At 41.9% G+C, this 21,674-nt stretch overlaps 3 protein-coding genes across 4 annotated transcripts; 1 reads left to right on the top strand and 2 right to left on the bottom strand.

Moving 5' to 3' along the window:
- Nucleotides 1–8: 8 nt before the first annotated feature.
- Nucleotides 9–1,966, bottom strand: LOC143559522 (tubulin beta-1 chain; the record flags this gene model as incomplete). The annotated part of the gene is made up of 3 exons (XM_077048063.1): nucleotides 1,570–1,966; nucleotides 558–827; nucleotides 9–466 (listed from the first exon to the last, which is right to left on the bottom strand). Coding segments are annotated over exons 1-3 (1,125 nt in total), but the record flags the coding sequence as incomplete, so codon positions are not given.
- An 801-nt stretch (nucleotides 1,967–2,767) lies between these two features.
- LOC143559533 (uncharacterized) lies at nucleotides 2,768–5,370 on the top strand. The gene is made up of 6 exons (XM_077048070.1): nucleotides 2,768–3,132; nucleotides 3,977–4,025; nucleotides 4,102–4,153; nucleotides 4,225–4,385; nucleotides 4,475–4,588; nucleotides 4,905–5,370. Exons 1-6 carry the CDS (start codon nucleotides 2,768–2,770, stop codon nucleotides 5,070–5,072), a joined length of 909 nt encoding a protein of 302 aa, XP_076904185.1. The 3' UTR covers nucleotides 5,073–5,370.
- Nucleotides 5,371–6,015: 645 nt separating this feature from the next.
- On the bottom strand, nucleotides 6,016–9,984 carry LOC143559521 (uncharacterized). 2 transcript variants are annotated; one of them, XM_077048061.1, is made up of 5 exons: nucleotides 9,824–9,984; nucleotides 7,536–7,808; nucleotides 7,388–7,472; nucleotides 6,734–6,812; nucleotides 6,016–6,379 (listed from the first exon to the last, which is right to left on the bottom strand). In XM_077048061.1, the coding sequence occupies exons 1-5, from the start codon at nucleotides 9,845–9,847 to the stop codon at nucleotides 6,298–6,300; spliced, it is 543 nt and encodes a 180-aa protein (XP_076904176.1). In that variant the 5' UTR covers nucleotides 9,848–9,984; the 3' UTR covers nucleotides 6,016–6,297. The 2 variants fall into 2 exon arrangements, with proteins under 2 accessions (XP_076904176.1, XP_076904177.1); XM_077048062.1 differs by having other exon boundaries at nucleotides 7,388–7,466.
- Between the last annotated feature and the right edge of the window lie 11,690 nt (nucleotides 9,985–21,674).

Raw genomic sequence — 21,674 nt, 5'->3', positions numbered from 1 at the left:
ATTTCTTGGATGGAGGTCGAGTTTCCAACAAACGTCGAAGACATTTTAAGCCCAATTGGTGGGATGTCACAAACGCTTGATTTAACGTTGTTTGGAATCCACTCAACAAAGTATGACGAGTTCTTGTTTTGAACATTGATCATTTGCTCATCAACCTCTTTTGTGCTCATTTTACCTCTGAACATGGCCGATGCTGTGAGGTATCGACCATGTCTAGGGTCAGCAGCACACATCATGTTCTTAGCGTCCCACATTTGCTGAGTCAGCTCTGGGACGCTAAGAGTGATGTACTGCTGAGACCCACGAGAGGTTAAAGGTGCAAATCCCACCATAAAGAAATGGAGACGTGGGAATGGGATCAGGTTAACTGCTAGCTTTCGTAAGTCAGAGTTCAGCTGTCCGGGAAACCTCAAGCTACATGTTACACCACTCATGGTTACCGAGATCAAATGATTCAAATCACCGACTGTAATGTAAACCAATCGAATAATTTAATTAGTTTCAAACCATGCTTAACAAAATAAAGGAGGTAATATTGTATTGTAATGTATACTTACAACTAGGAGTGGTGAGCTTCAAAGTCCTATAACAAATGTCGTAAAGTGCCTCGTTATCGAGGACCATACATTCATCTGCATTTTCGACCAGTTGGTGCACTGAGAGCGTTGCGTTATAGGGTTCAACGACTGTATCAGAGACCTTAGGTGAAGGGAAAACCGAGAATGTGAGCATCATCCTATCAGGGAATTCTTCTCGTATCTTTGAAATCAATAGTGTTCCCATACCCGACCCAGTGCCACCTCCAAGCGAGTGACATACTTGAAAACCTGTCACATTACAACATATGGGTTGGTTCAATAGATGTTATAGACCAAACTCTTAAATGCACACATGCATGCATATGTACATACATGGATGCATATATATATATATGCACACGTAGATACATATTACTTAAAGTAGATTAGATATGGTGACCAAACATTTATTCCTATACTCAATACATATATTATCAAGAGTGTTACAAAAGGATGTTTGTGGTTCCGCCGGTCTAACAAGACACAAACCGAACATGGCACGAACCCGAAAATCATGTTAGACATAAAATTCAAAAAAAAAAACACGAGCCCAAAAATCGTGTCAGACATGGACTCGTAATGACACGATTTCTCATGGGCTGACACAAAACAACCTTTTTGACCCAAAACTTTATTTTATTTTGCATATTGTCATATTTATATTCTAAAATTTCAAATACACAACCAAAAAAATACAAAAATATATAAAAATAATCACGTTTAATCAATAAAATTATTTTATTATTTATGTTTAATCTTTCGAAATTGGCATAAAATACCCAATTAATTTAACTTGTGCCATAGTTTTAAAAATAAAAATAAACTGACCAACACATCACGTCCCGTTTAGCTAATCATGTTCATGGTTCATGCTAAACTATTAAAACCGTTTAGACTAAACCTAAACCCATTATTTTCATGTTAGACTCGAATACTATCAAAATGTCACACCCACATGCATGCACGTAGAATAATATAAGTAATAACATACCTTGTAAAGCATCACAATTCTCAGCTTCTTTCCTCACAACGTCCAAAACCGAATCAATCAACTCCGCACCTTCCGTATAATGCCCCTTAGCCCAATTATTCCCCGCACCCGACTGCCCAAATACAAAATTATCCGGGCGAAAAATCTGCCCATATGGACCGGACCTAATACTGTCCATAGTCCCCGGTTCCAAGTCCATAAGAACAGCTCGTGGGACATATTGTCCACCCGAAGCCTCGTTATAATAAACATTAATACGTTCAAGTTGATAATCACCCGTGGTACCTTTGTATTGTCCGGTTGGATCGATACCATGTTCGTCACAAATGACTTCCCAAAACTTTGCACCGATTTGGTTGCCGCATTGGCCGCCTTGAATGTTTAGGATTTCTCTCATTTTTTTGGGGTTGTGATGGGAATGAAGAGGGTGTTTGTGTGTGTGTTATTTGAAGGGGGTGTTGAAGGTTAGCCGTTGGTATAGGAGGTTGATGGTGGAGGTTTGTTTTTAAGTGTTGGGTTTCTATTTTGGGTGGTTGGTTTGTGTTTTTTTGGGATGGACAGAGAAAACTATAATGTTTTTGAATAATCATTTATACGGGTATTTAGGACCCGTGTGTTGCAGTGGGACCGTTAAACCGGATAAAAAGCAAAAGTAAAAACGTTGAATTATGTATGCGCGTTAAATGACAAAAGTGGCATAAGTGGGCCTAGTTATGGACTCAACACCAAAGGCATTTTCACTTTCTATAACAAGTCCATCTTAACCCACATATCCCGATTCGGGTGGGTCTTTGTCCGGCAGAAGCTTTGTTACCGTTGGAACTTAAAGAGACGGTAATAGTGACGCACAAACATGTTTTTTTTGGTCAAACTTTATTAAACAAGCGGTGTGAATGAAACCGTAAAAACCAAACGGAAACAGTCGAATGCGAATAAAATCAACGGCTTGATTTTCTATTTTTATACAAATTTTAAATATAAACGTACAATAGTCACGTTTTTTTAAACAAGTATCAAGTAACTAGCAATTATATAAGAGGGTTTCCATGTATGTATCAAGTGTCATGGGTCTATCAAGTGGTAACAAAAAATATGCCATATTTTGGGCCTAGTTGTGGGCTTTAAGCTTTTAGCCCAATACACCACAACGCGTATAATCCTCTGCTAGCAACAGCCAGCAGCAGCTGCAAAAAATAAAATGGCTCAATTATTACTCCGGCCATTAATCCTCTCACCGGTGTCCAAATCACCTCTCCGGCGATGCATAACCTACGTGTTCCACTCACCACCAACACATACTTTCACACTCCTTCATCTGTTTACAACCACAACAACTCCTACAACTCATCTCCACCGGAATAATAATAATAATATTCATACTCACGCTCTCCGGCCGGCGGATGCTCCGGTACCGGCGGAACTGAATCAGAGTGATAACGAATCGGAATTAGTTGAAGGCGAACGGAGGAGCCGTAACGAGAAGAAACGAGAGGCTCGGCGTGGTGTTCGTTGGGGAATGGAGCTTGCTGAGTTCAATGATGTTCAGATTAAACGAATCCTCAGGTGATATTAAATTAAACACTCAATTTCATATATAAATTGTTTTCAATTCAATTGTTATAAGGCTCAATTAGGTTATGAACTGTTGTTTATAACTTATAATTGACATGAAGGACTGTACTTAGGTTTAGGATTTTAGTATAATGTATGTAATAGATCTTATTATTATCAACTCAACTCACAATTTGACCGATAAAAAGCTCGAAATGAGCCGAGCTAATATATTGAGACGGTTCAGTTTTACTAAAATAGTTTCATTAGCTCCCGAATTTTTATAAAATGAGACCACAGTATGATTATAGGTTATGAGCTGAGCAGCTGATGAGGCTTGATATCGGCTCTTCGTATTGATCTGAGCCTAAAAATAAGCCTAAATGAGCCTACTATTTATCGAATTTTCATTTAATATTTTAAATATATATTTTTATAAGTAACAAAATATTAGTAAATAAGCCGAGCTACTCCGGATCGTTAAAAAAAATTCTAAACTGCTTGATTGTCAAATAAAGCTAGTTTAGTTATAGAGCCAGAGCTCTAGCCTTGTGCATTTTTAAGTTTGACCTCTTTTGGACTTCTGTGTATTAAGTTCACACTACCCGGCCAAGTTTTGGCTCGTTTAAGGCACTACACGAGCTAGATCCGAGCTTAGTCTCGTTTAAGGTTTTTCACAAAATTTATAAAAACAAATCAAAAGCGTATATAAATTGATTAATAAATAATAAAAGAGTTAAGCCTGAACTGAGCTCGAGCTTTAGAAAAAAGTGCTCAAAACGAGTTGAGCTTGGGCTCCGCTTGGCTCGTTTACACCGCGGCTGGAAAGTGATAAAGCTTGTTTGTTTATGTCTAGAGTGGCGTCGCTTGAACAAGAGGTGTTTGATGCTCTCATCTTGGTGAAGGTGAGCCTCAGTAACAGAATTGTATAAAACTTTAGTTTTATGATAATCATATTAAAGTGTTCTAATCTTATAACAGAGATTAGGTCGTGATGTACGGGAAGGAAAGCGAAGGCAATTCAGTTATATAGGTATGTAGTTCATTGCAGGCTCTTGATTTGGTGAATTTAATTTCTATTTTAGTTATTAAATTTTTGTATAGGAAGACTATTACGTGATGCGGATCCTGAATTAATGGATGGATTGATAAGAGCAACAAAAGATGGCGACCAGAAGACGTTTCAGAAGCTATCTGTTTCAGTTAAACCGGATCTTGGAGACACGAGTGAAGAAGAAGAATTTGATTATGAGGATGAAGATGAGGTATGCAGAATCCTTTAATAGGTCTTAAGAGCAACTGAATTGTTATTTTATTCATGATCTTATTAAACTCGGTTTACATTTTGTGACAGGAGTTTGGTGATCATCATGATATAGCAATCAAATGGTTTGATGGTTTGGTTAACAAAGATGTAGATATCACTAATGAGATTTACTCTCTTAGTACGGTTGACTTTGATCGCCAAGTAAGTTCTTTTCCATTTATCTGAATCGCATATTATGACACTGATGCTACACTAGTTATTTAACACGGTGAAAAAACTGAATATGGTTGGCATCCGCTTACATTATCCGCTATCCCTTATTCTTAAGAATATATCAATGATATTTAATTTAATACAACAAATATTTTTATAATTTTTTAAAAAAGTGAAGAAAAAGGTTAATATACAGGGAAAAGTGTCCCATTTTGAATTGTACTTGAATTTATTCATTTTGATTGGTACTAAGTGTTACACGCTTTGAACCGCTTTTCTTATATCACACTATATTCGTTTTCAGGAGTTACGTAAACTAGTCCGGACTTTTTGCACACTTCAAGACCGTAATGCCACATCAGCAGAGAACGAAGGAAAACCAGACAAAAAACTATTAAAAGCCAAAAAGTTACTAACCCGTTTTCTAGTTTCCCTTGCTAAGCAGCTACCAACTGAAGAAGACTACATATAGTCTTTATATCTCCAAACATATCAAAACGACTATATCTATGTGACGGTTTTTCGTGGCTTCTGAGTCAAAAGAAAGTCAACTTGGTATGAATTCTTATTCAGGTTCTAATGACTTGATTAAAAGTAGAGGTGGCAAGTTAGATGGATTGTAACGGGTCAAAACAGATTTGGGTTGAAACGTGTTATTTTGTAATATGGGCTGGGTTAGGTCGATCTGCAAACAGTTTTGGTTTTAACTTTTTATAAATACTTAACACGTTAATTATGTTTGCAAAAACAGTTATATTGCAATCCAAATCAAATCGCTATCTCTGGTTATTAGAAGAAAAATTGCATTCTAATGGTTTGTTGATATTTGCATGTTGTAGGTTCGGACACAATTACAAGGAATGCCTTTTCAAAATGGCTTCAGGTTCGGCTCTTTTTAGTAGTTAAGATATAAACCGTTGGAAGACCAAATTTTTCGAGTGGTGTTTTGTATACATTTGTACTGTAATTTGTTAGATATATTCGATTATGGTAATTTATTTTAGCAGTTAAGATATAAACCGTTGGAAGACCAAAGTTTTCAAGTGGTGTTCGTATGCATTTGTACTGTAATTTGTTAGATGTTTTAGATTATAGTAATTTATATTTTTAGAAGCGGTATCTCTATCTCATGGGATAGAGAGTAGGTTTGTCCTCATCTCACGAGCAGGATATCGCTCGGTAAGTTTGCTTGTTTGTAATCTATATTTTTATGTATAAGCATTTATCTCATATGAACCGGTAAGCCTTAGATTTGCTCGATGAACCAAGAACCAAATCATACATAGCTTGCGGGTTGGTCTGACCCTAACATACTATAATGGATATTTAAAACTCGAGAAAAGATTTCGAGTAGTTAAAAGTTTAAAACAAGTAACCATAGTTGGTAGAACCTTTTACACTTCAATGTTTCATAGTTTTATCTTTCGGTTCAATTGTATACTTACAACGGATCATTGCTTGTTATAATTATCTTCTAGACAAATATATGAAATAAATGACTTAAAAATGAGTGAAGATCAACTTGTAGAGTTAATGAGACAAATCTCAAGTTATTTACAACCGACATCGGAGTACGCTTCAAAACATTCAAACTTATAATCCTAGGGGATGCAAAAATAACCCTCAAAAGTAATATTCTCCCAAAATATGAAGCACCCGAAGTGAAGGAATACAAAATAGGGTGTTTATTACCATTATTATGCGGAACCGGTAGATGAATCATCCATCTGTCTAACTCTCAGTGTCAAATATATAAGTATTATCGTTCCCAAACTCGACCTGGAACATGAACACATTATGACATTAACTGGTTGATATGAGTTATGTTTGATCTCAAACGGGTCGAATGGTCCAAACAGGTTATAAGTTGCGCAAGTATATTTCTAGAGCATACAACCTCGTAACTCGTTTAACTCAAAGAGTTAGATCATTCTTATAACAGTGTCAATTTTTATAAGCATAATTAACATAAATATTACTATGAACTTTTATTAATGGAGAAAAAGGTGTTTGCGGGCTGACCTGGCCTATGGGGGCTGTTTTAACACAAACGCGTTTTGGTAATGGCCCATTACCGGACCCGTTATCTAGGGCACCTCAAAGAGTGATAACATAGTTAGGTTGTGAACTTACAGTAGTGAAAACATAAGAGCAACTTTTCTTGAATTAAATGAGGGGGTACGCTTGTATTTTCTCATTCTTGGAGCCTCACCTGCAAGTTTTATATGTTCAATAACCTTAAGTGCTTCATCAATTATGTACATACACACATACACGACACAAAAACACGACATGAACCTAACAAGAAGTTTATGGGTTTGGGTTTAATCTAAACGGGTCCTGGTTAGTTTCAACTTGACCCATGAACACATTTCGCTAAACGGGCGTCTGTCGGTTACCTGTGGGCTGCCATTTAACCCGTTTAATTTAATACTTGTTTTTTTTTCAAATTTGTTTGATGTCAAAACTTAAACCAATTAGATACTTTATGTTATATTAAAAATATAAAAAAGAGAAATGAACATCAAGGTTGTTTACTTTATATACATTATTTTGTTATAAATTTGTAATTTTAAAGTATTTATATGCAAATAATAATAATAATAATAATAAAACAAATTTTTGGGCTAAACATGCCATGCCCATGTCAATCCGCATCCGCTCATGTCATGTTCATGTGCCACACATTATTTTAAAGTTCATGTTGTGTTCAGGTTTGATGGGCTTACTCAGCGCATTTAACACCTCTGCACACACACATATATATAATAGAATGTGGTCGAGTACCTCGAGTAGAGAACTTGGGTAAGATGAGACTGTGATTCATCAAAAACTGCATATATTTGCCTCCCATTTCAAAGCTAATCTGTTTCTGCAATAACAGTCAATAGACCAAAATTTAAAGAAAAAAATAGTTCTAAATATTTTAACTTACCATGTGCTCTTCTTCATTCTTCAAGTTACCAACACTTTCTTTATTACTTCCTGACTTCCCCTTCTCAATATCCACATCTTTTTCACTGCATTTAGAATAATCACTTCCACTTTCCACCATATAGGTTTGACTATTCGTTTGACCATCCGTTGTAAGTTGACTTTCAAGGGGCACATAAACCTCCATTGATTTAGAGAGTGTTACATTTGGTTCACAATTAGGTGCATTGTTGTTTGCATCACTTAAATCAACAGCAGTAAAGGAATCACAACCCTGCATATATTATGTAAGCTTATTGTTATTACTATTCATATGACGGTTTACCTCCGAGTCACAAAAATACACAAAAACGTTCACGTGTTCGGTTTATATTCACGAGTTTTCATAATGTCTTCAAATTAATTAATACGACCCACATTTTACTTTTAATATTTCATATTATAACAAAAAACATGTACTCGAAAAAAAAACAAATAATAAATAAAAGGGAGAATTTCATGCCCTAGAAGTTCCTAAATATCATATATTAATCAAATTCAATATATAAACAAAAACACACATCACACACACACACCCAAGAAACTTTTAAAATATCATATATCCCACAAGCCAAATTTAAAATATTATGCATATCATACCCTTGTGAATTGTATTCAACGAAATAAATTGAAATTGGTAGATCTCATATATTTTAATCATTAAAAAATGTATGTATGATATTATGAATTTGATTTAGGTATATGATAATTATACATACATATATAAATCTCTACGAATAAAATTGGTAGGTATTATACTTTTAAAGAAAAATCTGATAAAGTGCTTACATGATACTTGTTAGCATATTTCATGACTGAATATACAATAAAAGAACAAATTTGTGATTATATTCTGATTTTGCAAACAAACAGACACAATGTCACATTCAAATACAGAATGGCTCCAGCTGACCTAATATGGAACCACCTTCTCCATCACAATCCTAATTATTAACATTCGTACGTTCAGCAACTGGGCCCCACAATTTCTTAAATGTACGTTGAATCCAACCCCAAATTATTACAATTTTCTACCAAAACCAGTCATGCTACAGCAAAATCAGCCAAAATATATATACTAAATCAGTTTGAATGTCAACTCAAAGAACATCTGTAAACTTTTGAGCTATAATGACGCGCGATTGCGAAGATGAAACTCGAATCATATGATATATCTAGGGGGTGCAAACGAGCCGTTCATGAGCTACTCGAATAAAACTCGAGTTGAGCCCGAGCTTGAGTCTTGTATGGGAAACTCGTTTAGGCCCGAGCCATAACTACCTAGTGTATCTATAAGTTTGACCTCTTTTGGGATTTTAAGCATTAATTTCATACCACACAGCTGAGCTTTGACTAGTTTAAGGTACTACATGACCTCGAGCCAAGCTTAGGCTCGTTCAAAGTTTTTCTCAAAATATATAAAAATATTTGAAAACGTAAATAAATTAAATAATAAATGATGATCGAGCTGAGCCGAGCTCGAAAAAACAACTCACGAGCTAAGCTCAATCTCAAACTCGAGCTCTAGTAAACCAAAACAAGCCAACCTCGAGCTCGAGCTCTCGATAAGTCAAAACGAGCCAACCTAGAGCTCAAGCTCTTGTAAGTCAAAACAAGCCGACACCGAGCTAGAGCTCTGGTAAGTCAAAACAAGCCGACCTCGAGCTCTGTTAAGCCAAAACGCACGGAGCTCTCGTTCTCGTAAGTCAAAACGAGCCGACCACAAGCTCGAGCTCTGGTAAGTCAAAATGAGCCAACATCGAGCTCGAGCTTTGGTAAGTCAAAACGAGCCGACCTCAGGCTCAAGCTATCGTAAGCCGAAACGATCCTAGCTCGAGCTCGAGCTCTCCTAAGCCAAAACAAGCTGGCCTCGAGCTCTGAGCTGACCTAAGCCAAATCGAACCGAGCTCACTCTCGTAAGTCAAAACGAGTCAAGCTCGGACTTGTCTCATCTCCTATACATCTTATTCGATCAACACAATCAGTTAATCTAAGCACATTTTCCAATAACATGCAGTTTTCAAAACCTATTAAACTTTTAATCTATAACGAGTCACAATTTTCAACTCAAAATTGAATATGAAACTCGAACCGCATTACTCAATAACATGCAGTTTAGGTATCCGATTACGAATAATACGAAGCGTTAGAATATAATTAATAATTATAAATTTAACAATCAATCAATCAATTAATTAATTACAAAATAATAATGTAGAGAATGAGAATGAGAAGGTGAATTGAATAGACCTGTGGTGTAGAGTTAGCCGCCATTGGAGGTGCTGACGTCAGCTTGAAAGATTCGAATGCAATGAAGAAGAAGGAGAAGATGATTATTATGATGATTATGATGTGTGTAGTTTCATGAGAGAGAGAGAGAGAGAAACGGTCCCGTGAAGTGGCAGTAACGCATGTGTCAGTAACGCATGTGTCTAATATTGGGCGTTAATTTCAAGCTGCACCCCAAAACCTACAACAGTTTTAATTGGTACGAATTTGGTCGGTATTGGGTTATCGCATTTGAAGAAACGTGGATCGACTTACTAGTAGACGATCAACTTTCCTCGGGTATGAGTGTGCTATTTCACCGATGGTTTTCCGGAGTATGAATTCTTCCACCTACAAAACGAGCAGCACCGTGAACTTACCCCTCAAAAAGGGACAGAGGGGTCCTCTTTGGGGTAACCCTCCGGCGTGAGAATAAGATATTGTAGGAGAAGATAATAATAATCTGAAAGTGAGTAAGGACTTAGAATGTATTTTCTTGCTTACCTCCCCTTGTGGAGGAGGTGTGGTATTTATAGTGTTAGGGTTTCCAATGATTGGTCTCACACCCAATTAGGGCCTTTTTGGCCTCCTCCTATTGCTTCGCGCCACGTGTCCTTAGGACACCTGGTGCTTTTTCATTGATTATTCTCTGACCAAGGTATTTCACCTGACCCATGTGCAATCACGTGGTAGCACATGGGTTTTGCTGAGTTGTCCACCCTTCATTGGCAGCTGTCAACATCAGCATATTCTTTATTCCTTAAAGGATACCTTCTGGAAGGTTGTCTGATGAGCACAATCATGGTTGTCCTTATCCTGATTTGGATAAGGACGTGGTTGATTATGTGCATGTGTGATATGCGCCTATCCTGGGGATGCGCGAGGTCTTCTCTTTATTCTCACGCGCAGATGTTTCATGCGCAGATGTGATATGCGCAAGCATATGTAATATGCGTGAGCATATGTGATATGCGCCACGCGGAGATGCGCCACGCGCAGATGTGATATGCGTGAGCATATATGATGCGTGAGCATATGTGATACGCGCCACGCGCAGATGTGATATGCGTGAGCATATATGATGCGTGAGCATATGTGATACGCGTGGGCATATGTGATATGCGTGAGCATATGTGATATGCGCCACGTGCATAGGTTTTGGCTTTGTGTCTTCATAACATCCTGATTTCAAGCCTCTTGTCTATATCTTGTGGGTTGACCCGCCCCACTCGATGTTAAGGCGGGGTGCATACCTCTTCAAGCCCCCCCAGTCTAATGTGTGTCTTGTCTCGCGCGAGCGAGGTAAGATAGATATTAGACTTAATAGTTTGCTCTTTTAATAGGGTTTGTCTTTTCTTTTTTATTTCTCATATGTGCGTTGCGCGAAATTCTATCCTTTTTGTTGAAATGAATCGTCCGTGTACGTGGTTGGTTGGTGCTGACATGCGTCAGAGGTGGAGACGTTATGTGTCAGACTTTTCGTGTGCTCGAGGTGCTACAGTGGCCTTTCACGTCTCCTCATACAGTGTCAGGAACACGTGTCGCGCTCATGTTGGCCTGCACCTGCGAGTGGGGGCGCGTGAGCGTAACTCTGATCAGTACCTGTTTCTTTCTCTCTCCTGGGCCTATAAAAGCAAGCCTTTTGAGTGGTTTTTTCTTCATCTTCATTGTTATTTTCAGAGTTCTTTCTCCTTCAATTTTCATTCCGATTAAGAGCCTTTATCTTTTGCTTCCAGATTTCCGTGCTTAAAGTAACCGCTGTTTGATTCACAATTGTATGTCTGATAACCCAGACACCACAATTTCCCCCAGCAAACGCCGTGTAAAATCGTTAGTTATGTCCACTTTGAAGAAGACCGGCAAGGGTAAACGGGCTGCCGAGGCCTCGTCGGAGGAGATGGGGAAGAACAAAACAGTGAAGAGATGGGATGAGATTCCCTGCAAATTGAAACAGTCTGACTTCGACAATCTCGTCACCTCTCAGGGTTTTCTCCCTGAGTACAGCTGTCTGCTCCCGGCGACCGGGCAAACGGCGGCAGATCCGCCCACCGGCTATATCTCTTTATACTCTCACTTTTTCACTCACTGTAACCTTCGTCTTCCGATGACAAGGTTTATGGGTGCGCTCCTTCAGTTTTATGGGATTCACATATCCCAAGTCCATCCTTGTGGACTAGTGCGCATGACTCATTTTGAGTTCATGTGCAAAGCTCAACGCGAGGAGCCCACCCCTCGGCGCTTTCAATATTTTTACAAGCCAAAAATCCAAGATTCTTGGTTCTCATTCATACCGCGCAGTCAGAAGGTTAAGTGCTGCACTGTTTCCTTCAAAAGCCTTCATGACTGGTCTGAAAAAAAATTTTATATTAAGGCTGGTGTGATTCCCATCCGCATGACCATGCGCGCGATCACTTCTGCGCCCGCGGATGAGAATGTTCTTAAGAACCCAACGGGCACATGGGTTAACAAGCTAACTGCTGAACCATCCCCCGCCAAGAATATTTGCGAGGAGGCGCTGGTGGGGGTTGGTATGAGCAAGAGGTGGACCGACAGCGCGACTGAGCCTGTCGTCCAAGTTGATGGCTTAGGTGAGTTATTAGCTCATTGCATTATTTCTGCGCGAATATAATTCACTTTGCTGATATCATTTGTCTTGTTTTATGCAGTAAGCAAGGAATACGTCCACGCCGCCTATGACGAGCATATGGAGGGTGGCTCTGTCGCGCTGAGCGCTGGGGAAGTTGCTTTCCCCGATCGCTTCGATGATATGTTCATCCCTGTTGATTTAGAATTTTGCTTTGACAGCGATGCGCCTGGTAAGCCTTTGTACTTATGCTTAGGCCTTTAGAATACCAAATTTGGTTAACATTTCTGTTGCACGTATTGTAGATGCGCTCGAGAATTATGAGTTGGAGCTTGCGGAAGAGGAGGTGGAGGAGGAAGAAGCTGAGGCGCCACAACTCAAGCGCAAAGCTAAAGGCAAAACTGGCGCAGGGGCCAGTAAAAAACAGAAGAAAAATGATGCCCCTGTTGCCCAGAATCCTCCTCCTACCCAAGCGAAGGGACTTGAGAAAACCAAGGGATTTACCTCCAAGTTTTCCTCGTCTTCTTTGCCTCGAGGTGTGGGCAATCCTCCTGTCCACACGAGGTATGGTGCTGCCACCTCATCTCTTCGCGCGGCAGACAAGGGAAGCGGCGCTGCGCCTGTTGTTTCATCTTCTCCAACAGGTATACTTTGTTTATATTTTGTGGTTTTATGAGCGTGATTCCGATAGAGTTATTAATGAAGCTTTGTTCACTCAAATGTTTGTAGAGCCGGCGACTTTGGTGGCTCAACCTCAGGCGCAGCAAGGTACCGAGGCTGCGCCGCAGGTTGCTTTGAAGTCCCCTGTTTTACCCTCGAAAAGGGGGAAAATGGACTTCATGGCGATGCTCAATTCCCGGACGGCGGTGCGCCAAGGTATTTATTGCGCTTTGATTTTCTGCTTTTTTTCCTTTAGATCAAGTCATGAATCATTTCTCCTTGTTGGTTTTTTCATAGGAATTATAGCTGGCACACAAGCTGCTGGCGGCACTGCTGGCGCCGGCGCCGTTAGTTCTGCTCCTGCTCCAACAAGCACTGAATCTCCTCTCATTGGGATTACTAAGGAGCAGGAGACTATTTTACGTGCTGATCTAACGGCGTCAAGACCTCCCTCACCTCCTCCTGCGCGCAGCCCTCCTCGTGAGACTGTTTTTGATTTTTCCAAGTCGCAGGAGAAAAGACCTGTTACAGAGGATGATGAGGAGGTCAATTTTGAAGATTCCGATGGTGGCCGCGCAAGCCCTATAGCGCCACGAGATTTCGTGGCGCAGCCTTCTTCTCGTGGGGCTGGCGCTGACTTTTCTGCCGGCTCTCCGCAGGTATAAGTTTGTTTTGCTCCGCTGTGCGGACTTCCAGATTAGTGTTTAGGTGACTAAAACGTTTCTTTTGCGTTGCTTTGTGTTTGCAGGAAGCCGATCACATATACAGCCCGAGCTGGAATATTACTGAAGATAGCTCATTTCAATCCATGGGCGTGTGTGAAGACTTCTGGGCTCACTCTGTTCCTCCGGCTGAAAGGAGGTTTCAGGAGGACCGCGCTCGCGTTGACTTGCTCAACGACCACCTTTTTGCTGGGTATGCGTTCTTTGCTGCCTCCCAAGAGCTTCGCAATGATTATATAAAAGTGCGTGATGCCCTTGCGGAGGCCAAGCAAGAGGCTAAGATTTCTGCTTGGAATCTTTCTGACGCTCGAGAGAGAGCTGAGAAACTCCAAGCAGAACTTAGCGAGAACCGAGCAAGTGCCAACGCTGCCTTTGTGAAGCGCGGGCATGAGCTGCAGGCTGCGCGGGAGAAGCTGCAAGCGGCAGAAGCGGATGCGGCCAGGTACGCGCGTCGAGCGCGTGACTTGGAGTTGGAGGCAGAGGCGCGTGATCAAACTCTTGCGCAGGCTAACACTGACAAATCTTTATTAGAGAGTGAGGTTGCGCGCCTGAAGAAAGAGCTCGATGCTGCGCGAGCAGAAAAGAATGAAGCCTTGGCGGCGGCGGCGTCTGACAGAGAAGAGCTCGATGCTGCGCGAGCAGAAAGGAATGAAGCCTTGGCGGCAGCAGCGTCTGACAGAGAAGAGCTAAAACAAACCAAGGAAACTGTTGAGTTGTTAAACTCTCAGATTCCTGCTCTTGAGACGTCTGTTTCTTCCCTCGCGCAGGATCGTCAATGGCTAGTTTCACAGGGTGTGACTCGTTGCGCTTATGCGATGAAATATTCATACGAGTTTCAGACCCTTGTGATGGATTGCAATGATGCGTCGCGCTTGGTGGGTCGAGCTGAAGGGTTTAAGGATGGCTATGAATATGGCATGCTGAAGAAGAATCCATCCGACTACCCTTATCAGCTCGACGTTGTCTGCGCTAACATGGCCGAGGTGGGGGAGAAGTACTTGAATACTCCAATTCCCATCCTTGAGCATGTATTTTAACCTTAATGAGTTTACCTTGACTTATTTTCCTAATCTTTTGTACTCATACTTTTCCTTGTGACTTGCAGATAGCCGCGCTTGCTGACCAGCCCGATCTTGGCGCGCTTAAGAAATTACTTGACGAATGTGAAGGGACTGGTGGCAGCGATGGTGGCGCGGGCAATGCTGTCTCTGCTAGCGGCTCTGGCGTGGCCAAAGGACCTACTCCTGACACTATCGTGATAGAAGACGACTCCATTCAAGACGAACAGCTTGATTATGGTAAGTTTGGAGATGACGAGGAGCGGGCTGCGCCAGATGCTGAGGGAGAAGGTAATGATGAGGACGATGAAGAGGCTGATGTTGATATAGAGACTTGAAAAGCCCTTCATGTTTTTTTTTTTTTTTGTTTTTTTTTTGTTTGCAGTTTTTATCTCATCATTTTGTAAATTTGTAAACTTCTATGTTTTGGAATGAAATTTTGTTTTTCCCTTATTCGCATCTTGCGCATTTCCAATTCATCTCTTTATATTGCATGTTTGTGCTCGTTGAATATATGGTATGCTTACACATTGAAACTTGGACAAGGTTGTAAGGAAATTATTTTATTTAATCCTTAACAGTTGTCACATTTCAAGTTATTTTGCAATATTCTGAATATGCTGACACGTGCCTTGGCACTTCATTATTCCTCCTTTGCGCGACGTTATCGCGCATTTATTATAGGGAATTATGAATGAGTTTTTTAGCCTTTACGTGTCAGTATGTGTTACTCTGATATCCATTATAATCCCATGCGCGACCTCGACCTGAGACCTTAACAACTATGTTTTGGCATGTGCTTTGCCTTAGTTGTGCTTAGGTACTTTTATGGTCTAGCTGCGCAGCATGTAGGATGGATGTTGTGAGTGATTTGAGCTAAGGCTCATATTATTGGGCTAAGGCCCCGACGTTTTAGAGTTAAAACTCGTTAACGCGTTTGAGCTTGAAGCTCGCGCATGTATGTTTTACTTCGTTTTATTTTTAGTTTGATGTCAATACAATGTTGTCATATTGCTCAAAATTAATAAAGGGAAGTGTGAAACATGTATGCAAAAGGTAATAGAACACACATTAAGAGAAAATAGCGCGCAACATTATTCATAATGGCTTAAAGGGCCTTGATTACAAACTTGACAACTTTTACATGAAACATTTTCTAAGCTGTGCTGCGTTCCATGTGCGCGGGATCTTCTTTCCATTCAAATCTTTTAAAGCGTATGCGCCTTTTCCCAATTCTTCCGAGACTTGATAAGGTCCCTCCCAGTTGGGAGACATCTTTCCCGGGGGTATTGCGCGACTAGCTTCATTGTTCCGAATGACAAAATCGTTATTCTTGAAGTGGCATTCTTTCACGCGCTGATTGTAATATTTTTCTAGTTTTTTCTTGTATTTGGCTTCACTGATGATAACCGCCTCTCTGCGCCCTTCAAGTAAGTTGAGATCCAACCTCCTTTCTTGTTCGTTGTCTTTTTTACTCATCATGAGCACTCTATAGGATGGGCATCCAATCTCTGCTGGAATCATAGCCTCCGTTCCATAGGTTAGGCTGAACGGGGACTCGCCATTGCTGGTTTTGCTTAATGTCCTGTGCGCCCACAGGACATTAGGTAACTCCTCGACCCATGCATGGGATTCTCCCTCCAACCTTTTCTTCAGCCCATTCAGCAAGCTTTGGTTCGCGCGCTCCACTTGGCCATTCCCTTGAGGGTGGTATACTGAAGTGAAGACTTGGTTGATGCGCAATTCCTTGAGCCAACTGGATATCTTCCTGTCAGTGAATTGTTTGCCGTTGTCGCTCACAATTTCCATTGGCAGGCCAAAACGGCATATGATGTGGCTCCAAATAAATTGCTTCATTGCCTCGGCTGTGATTTTTGCTAGTGGCTTGGCTTCAACCCATTTTGTGAAATAGTCTACTGCCACTACCAAAAACTTTACTCGCCCCAGCGCTTGTGGTAAAGGACCCACAATATCGATTGCCCACTTGTGGAAAGGCCATGCAGAGGTCACCGGAATCAAGTTGTTCTTTGGCCGCATGGTGTTTGGCGCATAGCTCTGACACGCTTTGCATTTTTGGATCTCTTTTAACGCGTCCAAGTACATGCCTGGCCAATAGTAACCTGCGTTCATTGCCTTGGCAACCACCATGTGCGGGCCAGCATGTATTCCACAGATTTCTTCGTGTATCTCTCTGATCACATAGCTTGCTTCCTCAGCATCCAGGCATTTCATGAGCGGTCCAAGATAATAGCGTCGATATAACGTACCATCAAGCAGTTCGTAGTTCTGCGACTTGTGTCTTATCTTCCTCGCCTGTGCGCGATCGTCCGGTACCTTTCCCTCCTTCAAGAATTTCATTATTGGAGTTATCCATGATGAAGGTGTTGTATGAATTACAAGGACAGACTTCGCTCCCACCGACGGGTTGCTCATTACTTCCACCCTGACATCTTTGCCAAAGTGATCGAAGCTGGTTGATGCCATCTTGCTCAGCGCGTCGGCAGACTTATTTTCACTGCGCGGAATGTGTATGATTCTGAAAGATTCAAATTGTTCGATGAGTTTTTTCGCCTGCTCTAGATACAGAGGCATGGTGTTCTCCTTGGCATCATAAAGGCCATTGACTTGCGCTGCTACCAGGTATGAATCTACATGAGCCTCTAGCTTTTTGACTCCGAACTTGTGCGCGATGCGCAAACCAGCCAGCAGGGCTTCATACTCAGCTTCATTGTTAGTGCTCTTGAAATCCAACCTGATTGCGTAAGTATACTCAAGATTTTCTGGATCCACCAGCTTGAGGCCTGCGCCGGACCCTTCGTTGTTTGAAGCTCCGTCAGTGAATAATCTCCAAACGTTTTCTTCATTATTGGCTTGCGGAGGGTCTAATTCGCGCTGAGCTTCTTCAACTTTTCCTTCAGGGATTTCTGCGATGAAATCAGCTAAGACTTGTCCCTTGATTGCTGGACGAGGCTTATAGGCGATCGTGTGCTCTCCTAATTCCAGCGCCCATTTTGTCAGCCTTCCTGAGAGCGCGGGACGCCGCAAGACTTGCTGGATGTTGTAACCAGTCAGGACTTCAATAGGATGACCATTGAAATATCTGTGAAGCTTGCGCGATGCATGCGTTAGTGATAAAACTAACTTTTCTATGATGGTGTAGCGCGTCTCAGGATCTGTCAGCACCCGACTTACATAATAAATTGGTGTTTGGATTCCTTTGCGATCCACCAGTAATACTGCGCCAATGGCGCGCTCCCCTGCTGACAGGTACAACATTAAAGTTTCACCAGGAAGTGGAGCTGTGAGCGCAGGCAGATTTATCAGACATTCTTTTATCTCATTGAAAGCTTGCTCGGCCTCAGGCGTCCACTTGAATTGGCTTTTTTTAAGCAATTTCTCAATGTGTTAACGAATGGGGTAGATTTGCTTGCATGGTTTGCTAGGAACCTGTTAATTGATACCAATCTGCCATTCAACTTTTGAACTTCCTTCATGGTGGATGGTGAGGGCATGTCAAGGATAGCCTCCACCTTCTCTGGGTTCACCTTGAAACCATCCTTGGTGACCATTACACCGAGAAATTTCCCTTCTTCTACGCCGAATGTGCATTTGCTCGGGTTGAGCTTCATGTTTACTTCCTTTAGGCGCCAAAGGGTTTCTTCGATGTCTTTGAGCATTTGTTTTTCCTCCCTGCTTTTAATCACCAAATCATCCACGTAGACTTCTAAGTTTCTTCCAATTTGCTCGTTGAAAACCGCATCCATGAGTCTTTGGTAAGTGGCTCCTGCATTCTTCAAACCAAAGGGCATTTTTGTGTAACAGAAAACACCCTTGTCAGTTCTGAAGGCAGTCTTGTCCTCATCTTGTGGTGCCATTTGAATTTGGTGATAGCCCTTATAGGCATCCAGGAAACATTTGAGCTTAAATGGCGCCACAGAGTCCACCTTCGCGTCAATGTTTGGGAGGGGGTAATAATCTTTTGGACACGCTTTGTTGAGGTCCTTGAAATCAATGCACATTCTCCATGACCCATTGCTCTTCTTTACCATCACAGGATTGGCTACCCATGTTTGGTATCGTATTGGGCGGATGATATTTGCGCGCAGTAGATCTTCTACTTGCTCATTCATGGCCTTTGCCTTCTCATCCCCCATGACTCTTTTCTTTTGAGCAATTGGCTCTACAGACTTGAATGTGTTGAGAGAATGTTGCGCCAGGTCTAGCGGGACCCCAGTTATATCAGAATGTTGCCACGCGAAGACCGATATATACGTTGTGAGCAATCTTTTCATTCTCACCCTTGTGTCATCTGATATCGTAGCTCCAATTGTGGTTGTTTGTTCTGGGAATTTTGGGTTGAGAACCCATTCCTCTGGCGCGTTGTTTGCCATTGGAGGCTTCATTCTCCCTTCTCGCGGTATACTTGTTACTGCGCACAAATGATCTCGGTATACAAATGTTACTCCTGTTGGTGTTGGGAACCCCAACGCGCCGTGCGCTGGTGACGGTATGGCGTTGAATTGGGCAATCGTTCCTCAACCCAAGATCATATTATGGCATGAAGTGGTGGGCAAGACCAAGAAGTTGACAATTTCAGCTCGCTTGTGTTTCTCATCCCCCATAGTTAGTTCGAATTGTATCTGACCTAGGGGGTGAATAATTTCGTTTGAGACACCCGAGATTGGTGCATTCACAATTTCGAGCCTTGCTTGGTCTGCTGGATCCAACTTCCTGAAACATTGCTCATACATGATGTCTGATTCACTGCCGGTGTCCACCAGGACTTTTGACACCTCATAATGAGCGATGTGTGCAGTGATGACTAGAGGACTGCTGATAGACGGGCCTCCTCTGATTCTTGGGAAGATTACTTGTTGCTCGCGCCAATCCCCTTAGACTTGTGCGCTTCTCTTCTTCGATCTTTGCCCTTGCCTTCCTCCTTCAGCTACACAGATTCTTTTGAATTTTTTACTGGCTGAGGCTCCGTCTGGTTGTTCATTCTCTGGTCTTGGGTTTTTCACCAGGTGAGCCAACTTGCCTGATTTCACATCTCTTTCAATCGCATCCTTCAAATGGTGGCATGCATCGGTGTTGTGCCCTGTGGACTTGTGAAACTCACAATACTTGCCACTGTTTTGTGGTCCCTTATGGAGCAATGGCTTGGGGCTTTTAAACTGGACATTCTCTGTGCTTAACACTTGCGAAGGCGTTTTGGTGAGGGGAGTCCATATTCTTGGTAGAGGTCTGTTAGGCTCTCTGCCGCCTTCCCTCTTGTCACCTTCTCCGCGATTACGAATGTCTTTTTGGGGCTGGGGTGAACTTTGTTGCGCTTGCTTTTCTGCGGGAGAATAACTGGTTTGTTGCAACCTGGACCATAGGGAGTTTTGTTTGCCCCTCCTTTCATTGTTGCGTGGTGTTTCTGTTTGATGTCCTCAATCTCTTGCTCTGTCTTGGGCAATTTGTTTTTCATTTCGCGCGAAGACTCGCGATGCTTCCATAAGCTTAGCCCAAGTGGTTGGCATGCCATCTCTGCTCACGAGAGCTCTGCGGAGTTAATCACTGCGCGCACCTTGTATAAAGGCCACGCGCAAGAGTTGTTCAGTGATACCTCCAATTGCAAGAGATTCCTGATTGAAACGAGTTATGTAGTATTCAATGATTTCATCATTCCTGCGCACGCAGTGCATGATGTCATCGGGGTCGCGCGTGTGTCTGCGCTGCTGTACAAAGTGAGCCTGGAACTTCTCCAATAGCTCTTCGAACCCATCGATTTGTCCTGTCGACAAGCTTTCGAACCAGACACGCGCTGCGCTCGTGAGGCAGCGAGCAAACATGTGACACCATGTTGGCATCGTCCAGCTTTCTAGGTTTCCAGTGTTGTAAAAACCTTGTAAGAAATCATCTGGATCTGTTGTACCATCGTACTTGCCTAGACCACTTGGCATTTTGGTTTTGTGTTGAATGGGAGCCTTCGCAATGCGCTCAGTGAATTTTGAATGCTTCACCAAGATGGCTGGCCTATATGGTGTGGTTACATCCACTTGCCCTTTCGCTTGTGGGTTGTACGGTGTGTATAGATCCATATCAACTTTGGCTCCAGGCGCTATGTTCATGTGCGCGCGAAGCTGTGAACCTCCTGCATGAGTATCTCGCGTCTTCCTCATGCTGTGCACCTCTTCCTCATCACTAACATCAGCGTGTTCAGTGTGAACAGAGTGACCATCTTCCGGCGCGCGCGCCCTTTTTGTTGTTCCCTGAATGGTTTGTTTATCAAATGCGAGCCTTTGTGTTAAGTCGGCTAACTTTTTGTGTTTGACCAGCTCATTGTATTTGTCCATTAAACGCCGTTGTTCGTTTATGAGCCATTCTTTAGGGTCATTGGTTTCAACTTCTGGACCCATTGGTCCTTTTTGTTTTGCACCAGTCAGATTTTGGAACGTGAGATCGTCTGGAGGAGTTTCAGTCTGGCTATGAGGTGTTGTGATGAAGGGATGGTTACTGGTGGTGCGCGCATTATCATGCGGCGCCCTCAGAAACTGATGTCCCTCATTAACATCCTCAAGCTCATTATCCTCCAGAACTTGATCGCTGTTTCGAACACCGGAAACCATGGTGAAGATTTTCAGAGAGAACTGATGAGATAGTGGTTTTGTTGCCGTTGTAACAGGTGATGGCGCCAATGAAGAAACGTGGATCGACTTACTAGTAGACGATCAACTTTCCTCGGGTATGAGTGTGCTATATCACCGATGGTTTTCCGGAGTATGAATTCTTCCACCTACAAAACGAGCAGCACCGTGAACTTACCC

Source organism: Bidens hawaiensis, unplaced genomic scaffold (genome assembly GCF_021521415.1).
Source record: "Bidens hawaiensis isolate Kalapana, Puna unplaced genomic scaffold, B.hawaiensis_p1.1 tig00019925_1, whole genome shotgun sequence".
NCBI classification, from domain to species: Eukaryota; Viridiplantae; Streptophyta; class Magnoliopsida; order Asterales; family Asteraceae; genus Bidens; species Bidens hawaiensis.
The sequence above is the reverse complement of the archived record's forward strand: the minus strand, read 5'-3'. Positions and strand labels throughout refer to the sequence as shown.

Bases quoted from the DNA above. Each gene is read 5' to 3' on its own strand.
- LOC143559533 (XM_077048070.1), top strand. From the start codon at position 2,768: ATGGCTCAATTATTACTCCGGCCATTAATCCTCTCACCGGTGTCCAAA. The intron at 3,133-3,976 runs GTGATATTAAAT...GTTTATGTCTAG, and splicing joins CAGATTAAACGAATCCTCAG to AGTGGCGTCGCTTGAACAAG. The intron at 4,026-4,101 runs GTGAGCCTCAGT...ATCTTATAACAG, and splicing joins ATGCTCTCATCTTGGTGAAG to AGATTAGGTCGTGATGTACG.
- LOC143559521 (XM_077048061.1), bottom strand. From the start codon at position 9,847: ATGGCGGCTAACTCTACACCACAG. The intron at 7,473-7,535 runs GTAAGTTAAAAT...CTGTTATTGCAG, and splicing joins AGAATGAAGAAGAGCACATG to AAACAGATTAGCTTTGAAAT. The intron at 6,813-7,387 runs GTACTCGACCAC...TAAAACTTGCAG, and splicing joins ACCCAAGTTCTCTACTCGAG to GTGAGGCTCCAAGAATGAGA.